Here is a 12,219-nt window from a genome sequence, read left to right on the forward strand (position 1 = left end):
TTGTTCTCACAAATTGGACAAATAAGCAAAGATAAGTCAGAAACAGGAAGATGTCGATGGCGTTCTTGTAACATGAATGGAGAATTAAGGGGATGCTAATATTCCTTTCACGTGCAGCCAAGATTAACGTATTTCTTAGACCCGTATCATATTGTTGTTTCTATGGGGATATTGTTACCACTGGATGCTGAAGTGATGCAGCCCCACATTATGTGAAAAAGCCTCATGTTATTTGTGGTGAGGCAGCCGGCCATGACACCCACTTGATCTGTATGAATTAAAGATCAAAGCAGTCTCAAGACGTATTGCCAACACTTTGTAATCATTATTTCACAGAGTTAGTAGACGGAAATGATTCATCTGCAAGTGGTCTTTGCCCAGTTGGCAACAGGGGAATCACAGCAGAGCTCATACTGTGTGCAAATGACTGATTATTACATAGTTAAGTGATGAAGGGGATCATTACGCCAGATACCAGATTAAAGTCCCCAACAAACAACACAGACTCTACAGTGAGCTTGGATAAGGTGCCATGATAAGGTTGAGAAAAAAGCCCAAACTTTGGAGCGTATATATGATAACTAAAGCATATTTTATGCCTCCGTGCCAGCAACAAACGTGGCCGGAAGGTGTTCTTTTTCTTCTTGAGGGAATTTCTTCAAACTTGGCACAAATGTCCACTTGGGCTTAAGAATTAAGTGGTAAGTTTTGCAGGTCAAAAGTCAAGGTCACTGTCCCATTCTTGTGAAGGCGATATCTCAGGAACACCTTGAGGGAATTTCTTCAAATTTGGCACAATGTCCACCTGGACTGTCTTTTCAGAATTTGGTGGTCAAAGGTCACTGTCATCTTAGAAAACATTTTATATCTGAAAGGTTGCAGGTCAGCTTCACTGTGGCATCATAATGTTCAGCTCTCTATCAGAAGACTTCATGTTTCTCATTTGAAATTATTCACTGGAATCACACGTCAGTGTAGTGATGAGTGCCAGAAACATCAATATAAACAGCCGCACACTGAACTGAGTTTCTGTGTTTTTATTAGAAGCGATCCATGCGTTACGACTGTGGTTTCTTTTTTAATAATAGTTTTGTGTAAATTATTTTGCTTTCTGGATGAATTGGAAAACTATTTTTTGAAAAATGTTGAAGAAAAAAATGTTGAAAAAGAAAAAATGAAATGACTGTGATAAATAGTGAAACACGTTGACTTCTAATAAAATCACAGTAGCTCAGTTCGGTGTGCGTTGGTTTATGTTGATGTGTTTACCTGAGATATTCCTGCAACCGAGCAGCACCTGATCCCTGAGACTGGCTGTGCAGAGAGAGTTCTGTTCATTTATAGTAAAAAGCACCCTTTTGCCAAAAAATACTCTTAAAACATTTATTAAATCCCTTCAAAGTCGTCACTATGTATATGAGTCTGAACAGACGTGGATGTAAACTGTAACTTGAGTGTTTGGCGGAGGCATACGATCACAAGGCATTACTTCTAGTTTTTCCAGGAAATCCAAACGCTACAATGTACGTCCCTTTCTTATCTGCAGCTAAGTCTTTTGCTTTAAAAGAAACATTTTAACAATAAGGTACTTAGGAGATACTTGAAGCTCCATTACCTGCAACAGAAAGCACTTGACCACATCTTTGCTTTAAAGCTGACGTAGACTGTTTATTTTTGGCATCATCAAGCAAAAAATCCAAGTAAACCTGAAAGCATAATGTAATTCAAGTGTTCTGAGAAAAACAAAAACAACAAAAAACTAGACTCTGCATCTCCTCTCGGCTCTGTTTTCCTGCATCGGAAAATCTTTCCTGTGATGGGACATTTTGACCAATAACAGGTTGGTATAATAATTTATTGTCGAGTCTCATTCCCAGAACACAAGTATTTGACAGACTGAGAATTAGACTCAACAATCAACCATCTTTGTGTCACCGATCCAAAGTGTCGGTTATTTGACGACCTTCCTCCAGAATCAGTTACTGCACCTTTAAAAATAGACTTAGTGGACAAAAATGATTAATTTGCAAATGGTCTTTGCCTGGTTTTGGCAACAGAGAAATTACTCATACTGTGTGCAGTTTACTGATTTATTATCATATACTAAAGTGAGGAAGGACATCAGTGCAACAGATGCCAGGTTGAAGTCCCCACCAAACAAGATGATCTATCCAGTAAACCTAGACTTGACAAAAACAGCTGTTTTCCCAAACTGTTAATTAGAATATATTTTATTTTCAAGAAAGAAGCCATAAGGTACCTCCCTATCTAAAGTGCAACTAGGCCTATAATTTAAAAGAAACCTTTTTCAAAAACAAGATTCTTACAGCCCTTGAAGCTCCATTACCGAGGTCAGAAAACACTTGACCACATATTTGCTTTAATTTCTGTGATTTATTCAAGTGGGTTTCTTGAAGCACTGCAACATGCACATGCTCGGGACTATAAATGTCAGATTATTTTATATCATTTTTACCCTGTTTGCATTCCATGATATCATTTTAATAGCATTGGAACTAATTTAAAGCTGATTTTGTGACATCATTCTTTCTCGGGTTAATACGGGTTAATACATCTCAGGGAGAGAGGGAGAGGAGGGGGGAACAAGACACATAATCATTCCTCTTGGCAAGATAAAAAAAAGAAAAGAAAAAGGATGTCTGTGACACCACGTTATGAGAACTGTAAACTCTGAGCAATCAAGAAATTAAATAAGATTAATAGCCCTTATAGTGTGACCAGACTGATTTTAATCAAGAAAAACAGCCAACTAGACAAATTACTGGAGCGAAGGTCCGACAGTAATTTTGGCAACTCAAAAGTCATAAGCAATCAGACATAATGAGCAATCAAACGAGTGGCCTGTTGACATGGAAACAAGTTGTTTTGTTATATTTTCTGGTCACAAAAAAAAAGCGTCCTGGGAAGCGCCGAAACCCCTATCATGCGTGAGCGGACCTTCAAATTACAGACAGCAGCATAAATAAGGAATCACAACTTGTGTTTTCCCGTATTGTCGCTCGTGCTGAAAAATTCAGCCCTGCAAGCAAAACGATAATTCATTTAGAGGAACAATTAAAATTCATGTTTGGAAATATTGTGGAGTACTACAACACACAACCACACATGCTGCTGCGCGCACAAAGCATGCAGGCGCGCTGTTGACGCTCGCAGGATGTGATCCCCTCTCCGCTCTGAAACCTGCTCCTGGTCTCGCAGCTGACACCGAGATCATTGTTAAAATGCATCAACACAACATGCTCACACACACACACACACACACACACACACAGAGGCACACACCCTGAGCCTTCTTTTCACTGACGCTAACATACAGTGACATCAGCCCTCCTCTGGCATTCACAGACACACACACAAACACACACTCACACACATTATTTCTTTGTTGCAGGGATAACTTGTTGTTGAACTTGTCAACCTGCAGTCACTTTAGTTCCTTTTTTGGGATCTTAATAATTTATCATGAATCGATTAATCACCATTAAAGGGACACGTCACCCCATTGTCCAAAATCCACATTTTCCCTCTGGCCTGTTGTGCAAATTTCTCCATCTAAAATATTCCACAGACATATAAAACCCAGGGAGAAGATTAAAATACCACCGAGGAAAGCTTACACAGGATTCATGGGTTCAGTAATTAAACCTTGGTGCAAAATCCATCTCACACTCGCAAATGCTGCTGGTTTGTGTTGGGTTTTTTTTCCTGGTTAGTGTTTGAGACTGGCCACAAAGGGCTGGCAAGGATGTGGGCAGAATGTCATTGGTTATACTGGTCATACTGGAGTGTACTTCAGATCCCACTTCACATGAAGCCAGAACTGGAAGAGAGAACAAGAGGTTGAGTTGAGTGAGTGGAGAATCAATTTAACAGCAAATTTCAATGAATATATCTCACCACACCATATTACTGGAATTTTATGGCAATTTACTCTCTGTCTCTATTGTACCTGAAGGGACACTTCACCCTATATAATCATATCTTTCCTCTGGTCTGTTGATAGTCTAGGTTGTTTTGGTGTAAGTTGCCCAGTTTTGGAGATATTAGCAGTAGAGATGTCTGACTGAACTAGATGGTACTGAGCGTGTGGTGCTCATAGCCCCAAAAATACATTAAAAAAAACTCAACAGCAGTGTCTCTTTCTAGAAATCGTGACCCAGTTGCTCAAAATAATCCACAGATCTTGTTATGAGCAGTTTCATGTAGGAACTACTTCCTTTCTGCAATAGAATCTACTGGAACCACTTTCTGTCTAATTGAAAGAAAGTGGTTCCTACATGAAACTGCTCACAACCAGGTCAGTGGATTATCCTGAGTAAGTGGGTCAGGATTTTTGGGCAGAGGCACTAGTTTTGAATTTTTCAAATGTGTTTCTTGGTGCTTTGAGCACAACAAGTGGAGTTCCACTTAGTCCCATTATATTGGAGAGATGCCAGACATCTCTACGGCTGATAACTCCAAAACTCTGCAACTCACACTAAAAACTATCTAGATGGATAAATAGCACTACAGGCCGGGAGAAAAATACGTATTTTTGATTTTAGGGTGAACTATCCCTGTAGAAATGTATTAATTGATAGTAATTTCCCTCATTTGACATTGTTTTGTCTGGTGGAGGCATTTATTGAGTAAGAAAACTTAAAATTTGCTAGTATTTTCATGTATGTATGTAGGAAATGGCACAAAATTTGCAACCCTTTCCCTTTTATGTACCTTTTATATGCAATTGTTTTTGTTTTATTTAGATGTGTGTGTGTGTGTGTGTGTGTGTGTGTGTGTGTGTGTGTGTGTGTGTGTGTGTGTGTGGGTGTGTAAGGGATTATGCACAGTAAGCAGGACTTTATTAAGAATTTTTTTTTAAATTACACAGCTTTGTGAAATACTTGATTCTGATTGGTCAATTAGGGCATTCTAAGGTCTGCAATTTCTGTGTAGCTGGGTGGTGAAATAGCAGACTGTTGCTATGGAGAACAAACTGTTGCTATGGACACAGTTCTGATCATAGACTCTAGAGGAGCAGTAAAATCATTTTAAGTTAATATTTTGTATCTTTTTTTTTTTTGTTAAATTACTATGTGATAAACAAGAGTCCATGATCTGAACTGTGTCCATAGCAACGGTCTATTATACAGAAAAAAAAACCCTAACCTTAGAATGCTGTAACTGACCAATCAGAATCAAGTATTTAACAAATCCATGTAATAAATTTTTTTATACATTAATGTGTGGGTGTTTTTTCCTCAGACTCCTGAGGAGGGCGCTGCCACCGTGCTGTATGCCGCTCTGTCTCCGGCCCTGGAGGGGGAGCGTGGAGGAGGCTACTGGGCCGACGGGCGCAGGGAGACAACAACACCATCGACCTTTGACCCCCAGCTGCAGCTGAGCCTCTGGGAAACCAGCCTCCGGTTGTTGGACTTGCAGTAGCATGGGACTAAAGGACGGCCAACTGGACTAAACCTCAGAGAAAACACTGAGGCCAACCAGCCACCTTTTCTTTGACCCTTTTTTTTTTTCCTCCGTTCATACCTCACCTCGAGGTGTAGCGATTCACGTTGACAATCTCACAATCCACCGCTGGACTGTGATTGGTTATTCGGAGAGCGAAGAGCTCCTTTTTTGTTCCAGACCTGCCAAAGAAGGGCTACAGGGAATGGACAACATTTTTTTTTGTTTTGTTTTGTTTTTGGTTTTCTCTATAAGCAAGCAAACATATACACACACGCACACACACACACGTACAAACACACTTGATATTTGATTTTGCTGTCATAGATCCTTGCCAGTTGCTGACATGACCTTTCAGCTACAGATATCAGTCATCATACATCTCTGATATGAAATGTATTCCCCGATTGATCGTAGCTAATCTCAGATGTCGTTCCACAGTGTTGCGTTCAAAAACCTGCAATGACACCTGCCTCACTTTGCCTTAATGTCATTAGTCTGGCTTCGGGTGAAGAAGTTCATTGTCCCACAGTGAACTAAACGCTTTATTGAACGCTTTTCCATCCTAAAGTCGAAAATCTGGGCAAGAAATACTTCAATTGAAAAGCTGCACACACTGGCTTCAAAATCACACATCAATCAATAAACACACACACACACACATTCATGCACCATGTCAATGAAATGATTTTTCAGATATGAACACGCCTCGCTGTGGCAGGGGAATGTGACGTCCTCCGTTTGCTTTGACGCATCACAGTTATTTCTCGTACTCGTTTGACTGGGAGTACTTTAGGTTTTTTTTTTTTTTTGTATATTCATGTGCTTTTACAGGTTACTACTGAACCCTCATGTTAACTGCTGGTAGGTGTGTGTTAAGCTGCGTTTTTCCTGCTGCTCTGAAGATGAAAATGCCGGGACAACATTGTCAGCTCCTCTTTCCTCTGTCCGTCCACCGCTGGGCAACCCAACAAAAGACGTTCCTTCAGACTGATCGGGGGATTTGGGAAGACACTGACAAAGGGAAGAGATCCCATGTAAAAGTAGGTCTAAATTTGGAATAATTCCCCCTATAGACCCGAGAGTGATGAGGAGGCATTCGGTTTTGTTCTGGGGAATTTTCTTGCTGTTGTCGTTTTTCTGAAGCCAGGATTTCCAGACATTTCCGTTTGCTTTTGTCCGCTCAGAAACAAAAAGGGGAAGGGATGGAGAACCGACCGCCACTTCGCTCTGTCCCCGTTTTCCTTTGTGATCTGTGTTAATCGGTTTTTCTGTGTCTGTGATACATGTGTGTGTGTTTTCATGAGTTAGGAATTAACTCATGCTATAGACCCAATTCATGTTGATGGATAGCACAACAATGGCCGCTCCTGGAGGAACAACAGCGTGAAGCAGAGGGGAGAAAGAGGGAATGCACTTTTTTTTTTTTATCCCAAGTATTCAAGCTGTGATTGGTTCCTCATTGCTGCTGCTGCTGCTTCCTCATTTGGCGCAGCTCCCAGTGCATTGTGGGATTGAGATTTCCCAGTGGTGAGAATCAAACTCCATCTGCTGAGCTGACACACACACACACTCACACGCTCACTCAGAAACAGTGGAAGCGGTACATCCAGGCACAGGCTTATCTAAACAAGCACACAGCAAACAAACATGTCTGTTACTAATGCAGAAAAATACCCACATACACAAATACACACTGCGCCATAATGCCATCTCCACTGTGATAAACCATTTTAGCTGTGAAGATGAAAAGTTTTATCTCAAATTAAAAAGTTTTGGCTAAAAATCCCCGCCCCGCATTATACCATCTCATGGCTGTATTTGTGTGTTGTTGCTTTGAATACTGCCACTGAGCATCCAGTGTTCGTTATTATCTGCCGTATGTGAAGCAATAGTATCACTGTGGTAGCTAATTCAGCCAGTAGCACAGAGCCAGACATTCAGAGTAGGGAAAGAAAGTGTATAAATGAAAAAGATACCAGCTTCAAATTTCCCATATATCAGGAATACAAAATGTCTACATGTGTAAAAAAAAAACATTGTCAGTGTACATTGTTTTAAATGGTTTGAATTTAAAGTTTTATTTTCCAGAAATCCACACTGTGTTTCAAGCAGTTTGAAGATGTGTCCCAGTTCAGGGGGCTGGATCCTCTGAAGGATGCGGCCCACAAAGTGTCGACAGTTTAGACTCCCAGAGATCAAAACTAATGGCGTGTCTGTGCGCTTCTCGTCAACTCATAAAGTCGCATGTCCACTTTTATTATAGGATGTCGCCATCAAACAGCCAACTAAGTTTGCAGTGTGAGCTGTGACGTTCAATGTTAACACAGCACCAGGCAAATAGTGGACCAGGTTAATGATTAATGCATCCATATTACTTCCATTTATTTGTAATGCCCTGTGATTAACATGTCCATGCTGCAAATAGTGGAGTTCATGCCTGGCTTCCATTATTAACAACCTGTTGTTGGTTTCGTCCACGTGATATAATTACCGGTGACCTGGTAGATACAATAAGATCACATGAATTTATGAGTTAACAGAGATTTCCTGAACACTCTATTGAACGATCGATCAACACTGACTGGATTGTTGAATCTTGAGAGACAGATGTTTCCTCCGAATTTTAGGTTAAATAAAAAAGGCAGCATTTCTCTGCCTCTTGTGGAGGAACGCTGCGTTCATGTCATATGTGAGGGATGTTTGTGACGGAGAAGATTCTTATCTTTACATCACCTGAAATCTCCAGATGTTTGGTTTTAAATACTGTTACATGACAGTGTAACAATAGATCCATTTTGGTTTAATTAATGTTTAATGATAAACATTGGCTGACGTGAGGCGCCCATGTTTTTTTCTTTTGGCACTTCATATATCAGTTTTAGGCTTGGGTGATATCTATTTTTTTTTAACTTCAGGTATACAGTGTTATGGCAGTATTTGTGTAAAACTTGTGTAAAACGGCTCAATCTGACCCTACTTCGCTGCATATTGTCCTCCTCAACACATGATAAGGATTTCTGCTTTGTTTTTAAGAAGCCCACAGCCTTTATTCACTGACAGCTCAGACCCAAACGGTACACACTCGCTATGCTTCTCTGACCAGTCAGTGGTCTGCAGTGTTTATCGTCGAGACTAAACCCAAAGTCCTCCAAAACAGGGTAGGGTTTAACATTAATGTTTTGTTTTTGTTTTGTTTTTTTCACTTGCCCGTTTTGGCAAGTGTGTCAGAAATCTACTTGCAGTTCTCTGTAATCTATCTATTTTTGCAGCTTGAAGTCAATTTTGACTTGCCCTGTATATATTTTTTAATTTATTATCAAATCACAACAAAGACTAAAGTTAATTTTCACATTTAATGTAGGGCTGCAGTGTCAATAAAATGTCAAAAAATAGTAAAAAAAAAAAAAAAAATGTCTATCCCAGTTCTTTAAATGTCTAGGGCTGCAACATCTATAAAATATCAAAAAATATTTTTTAAAAAAGTCTTGAAATGTTTTGTTTTATCAGTCACCTCAAAGATATTCAGCTACATATGATAACATACATTAATGAGGCTGAATACAGGATTTTCTGCTATTTTTGCATGAAAAATGAATTAATTAACGATTAAAATGATCAAAATAATTAAATTCTTTCTTACCACTCGCCCGGTTGGGTAAGTGAGTTGCTCGACATGACATTTTACTCGCGCCTGGCAATCCTTATTGTTGAGCCCTGAATGGGCAAAGGCGTTATTTCTTTTTTCCTAGTTAGTCCTGTAACTTAATCTCGAAGACGCCTGTCCACCAGTAGAGAGACCTCTGGTGACTCGTGTTGCAGTGCAGCCTCTCCATATCAGTTTAATAGACAGAAGAGCATCTGTTTTAATGACGGTGCATCTGGATTTTTTAATACTCTGGTTTACCCTAATAACTTTACACCACCCAAGCCTTATCACTTGGATGTTGATGTGAACCATTTTTACAAGCTGGAATCTGACCGTCACAGGGATTTCAATATGACATGAACATGACTCTCTAGGACAAGACGTCACGCCTTAACCTGATTGGCTCCCATTGTAGAATTACTTAAATTTGTCCAATCAGGACACTTTTCAGTATTTATAACTGGAAAACCTCTACCAGCAGGTTTACCTCATTTGAATCAGAGTAGCTGATTCCAGTCAGCCAATCAGGGTTAGGTGATTGCCATTAAAATATTACAATCCACAACCTTAGTGTGCTAAAAAGAAGTTAAATTAATGTTTAAAAATCAAAGAGATTTGTTGTTTTTTCTGTTGTAGCAGTTGTGTGTGAATTGACTCTAAATGCCAGCAATATTCCTCCATTGTTGAGATGTTTTCTTCTACTCCGTGTTGTCAAACTGCTTGGAAACAAAGTGTTTATCGCCTCAGTGCTTCCTTGTTTGACTGTGTGGTTCCCCGAGGGGGCTGTAAGGTACTGGCTAAATAACAAGAATAACAAACAAACAAACAAATAAACAAACCTGGTCCCATTTACACGAATGCGCTCGCTTCCCTTCACACAAATGAAAACACCAGCTTACTTCCCAGCAGCTCATTTAGAAAGTACAAGGCCTACAGTGTGGGCTGCGTCCTGTCAAAGAGCTATCGTGTTTCTCACAGTCCGGCTGCTACAGTAAGACGTATTTAAAACCTGAGCGGGAGAGAGACGGGAGGACGTCACCGACTGTCTCTCCTATCTGAGCACAAGGTTTTCCAAAGACGAGGCGAGGAGGAGGAGGAGCGCGAGGGTCTGTCTTGGTGTTCTTGTCGTGTCAGCGTGTGCAGAAGAGGGCTGCTAAATTATCAATGAATTACCTTGTTATATATTTAGGGTACTCCTGGAGCGTTCTACACAGACAGGACAACGCAGTGAACTCTCCGAACTTGAATTGCAAATATAGAAAAAGAGCGAACACAGCTCCAGTAACCGTCTGTGATATTGTCTGTGTGTGATTTACTCGTATATTGATTATTTCAAAGCATTGTCACCACTGGACATTTACAAGTGGAGCTGTATGTAGACTGACAATGTTCTAATAGCCATTCTTCTGTCTGACCTGGGATTACATTTATATTAAATGTTTCAGTCCCAAGTTCTGCAAATCCTAAATGTGTATATGTATAGGAAGAGAGATAATATAGAGATGTATACAGGGGTTAACCAGATGAACTGAGTCCTTACTCTGGTTTTAGTCTAGTAAAGAGAAAACACATGCAAAGATACCCCCCCCCCCCATACTATTTTCTCTTTTGGTGTGAGTGCGATCTTTCACTCGAGTCCCTGCGGGGCTGCAAATCGAGGATGTTCCCACCTCAAATCCAGTGCAAACATTCAGTCCATCTGGGCCCCTGAGGATTTATGAAATGTGCAAAATGTTTTATTTTTATCATCATTTGGTTGTTGTTGAGATACACATCTTATTGCTTTTGCCGTGCCTATGAAGAAAATCTCCCTCATATATGTGTAACTGTGAATTTTTCATGTAGAAATGAGCTTGTAGAAACTGTGATTACCGTCTCGTCCTGTGCATTGCCGTAAGTTTTTTCTCTCTTTTTGGAGTGATGGATGTGTGTGTGTATTTGTGTGTGTGTGTGAGAGAGAGAGAGTGTGTGTTTGTGTATGTGTGGGTCTAGATAAGGGAGTTCATGTCCATGTTTTTTTGTCAATGGTTGTGACATTCCAGCAGCAGCCACCACCTTTTCTATTATCCAAAGCTTCTCAATAAACATATCATTGTGCCACTCCGGCTCTCTGTCCTTTACACTGAGTGTGAGTGAGAAACTGTCAGACTGATGACACGCAGCATGAGACAGCGAGCCCCGAGCGCCGTCTGAACTTTGGAGATATTCTCAGATCCATCAGTGAAACTCACAAACACACACACAGAGTTACTATCAGGTCACTAAGATTAACTCTTTCCTGTCACAAATATCAGATTTGGTCCAGTCGTTCACAAAGTATTTCACCACAGATACTAGGATTTAGTGGCATCCAACAGTTGTTCCGCTCTCAAATTCCAAGCATTTAAAAGCGCCGGTGGCTACGAAACTTGGTGCAAAACAAAAAGGCCATATTGACAGAAGAAAACACCATCATTAATAAATGGTTAATTAGCATGTAAAGCTACAACAAGGAGTTTTTAACTGGTCTTCATTACTGATGCCTCCATATGTTAATGAGCCCATCAGCGAGAAGACCAGCTTTGTAAGGGATAATCAGCGAGTAGGTTTGCATTAAGTGTTTGTCTGTTCTGGCTTTCTGTAAACATGTCCGTGCAACATGGCGGCCTCCATTGAAGACGAGGCTGTGTCGCAGGAATCACATCCTGTCATCGGTGCCAGTGCTGTGGACGACGACGCGTTTTAATGCGGGAGGGAGATGAAAAAGCTGTGGTTGAGGAGAAAAGGAGGCCTCAGGTAAAATGGATCAACTTTATCAGACCTCGGGGGACAGAAAAAGTGATCTGCCTTATCTGTAAAAAGGTGAATTCGGTGCTCAAAGAATTTAATGTTAAAAGCCCTGATGAGACCTATCATCAGTCTTAGAACGAGGTAATGCATTTTCCCCTGTGGCCTTCTTATTCTGGTTCCCTAAATTGGCACAGAGTGTGAGAGTTCCTGCTCCAAGGGAGAAGCTTCTATTGAAAATGGATGTTCAAATGTAACTAAATACATTTATTCAAATACTGCCCTTGATGTACTTGTACTGTGACAGTATAGCTGGTTGCTAGGGGTGCCGGTTAGTT

General features: G+C 40.4%; 1 protein-coding gene across 1 annotated transcript in view; it reads left to right on the plus strand.

Annotated features, from left to right (window-relative positions):
• The window catches only part of LOC146323114 (polyprenol dehydrogenase), a 50,498-nt gene extending 43,230 nt beyond the window's left edge, over window positions 1–7,268 (plus strand). Inside the window, exon 7 of the mRNA XM_084725359.1 lies at window positions 5,266–7,268. Within this exon, the coding sequence (XP_084581485.1) occupies window positions 5,266–5,445 (180 nt within the window). The 3' untranslated portion in view covers window positions 5,446–7,268. The remainder of the gene's footprint in view (window positions 1–5,265) is intronic.
• Window positions 7,269–12,219: the final 4,951 nt, after the last annotated feature.

This window comes from Lutjanus erythropterus, chromosome 8 (genome assembly GCF_056507025.1).
Source record: "Lutjanus erythropterus isolate fLutEry1 chromosome 8, fLutEry1.hap2, whole genome shotgun sequence".
Lineage (NCBI taxonomy): Eukaryota > Metazoa > Chordata > Actinopteri > Lutjaniformes > Lutjanidae > Lutjanus > Lutjanus erythropterus.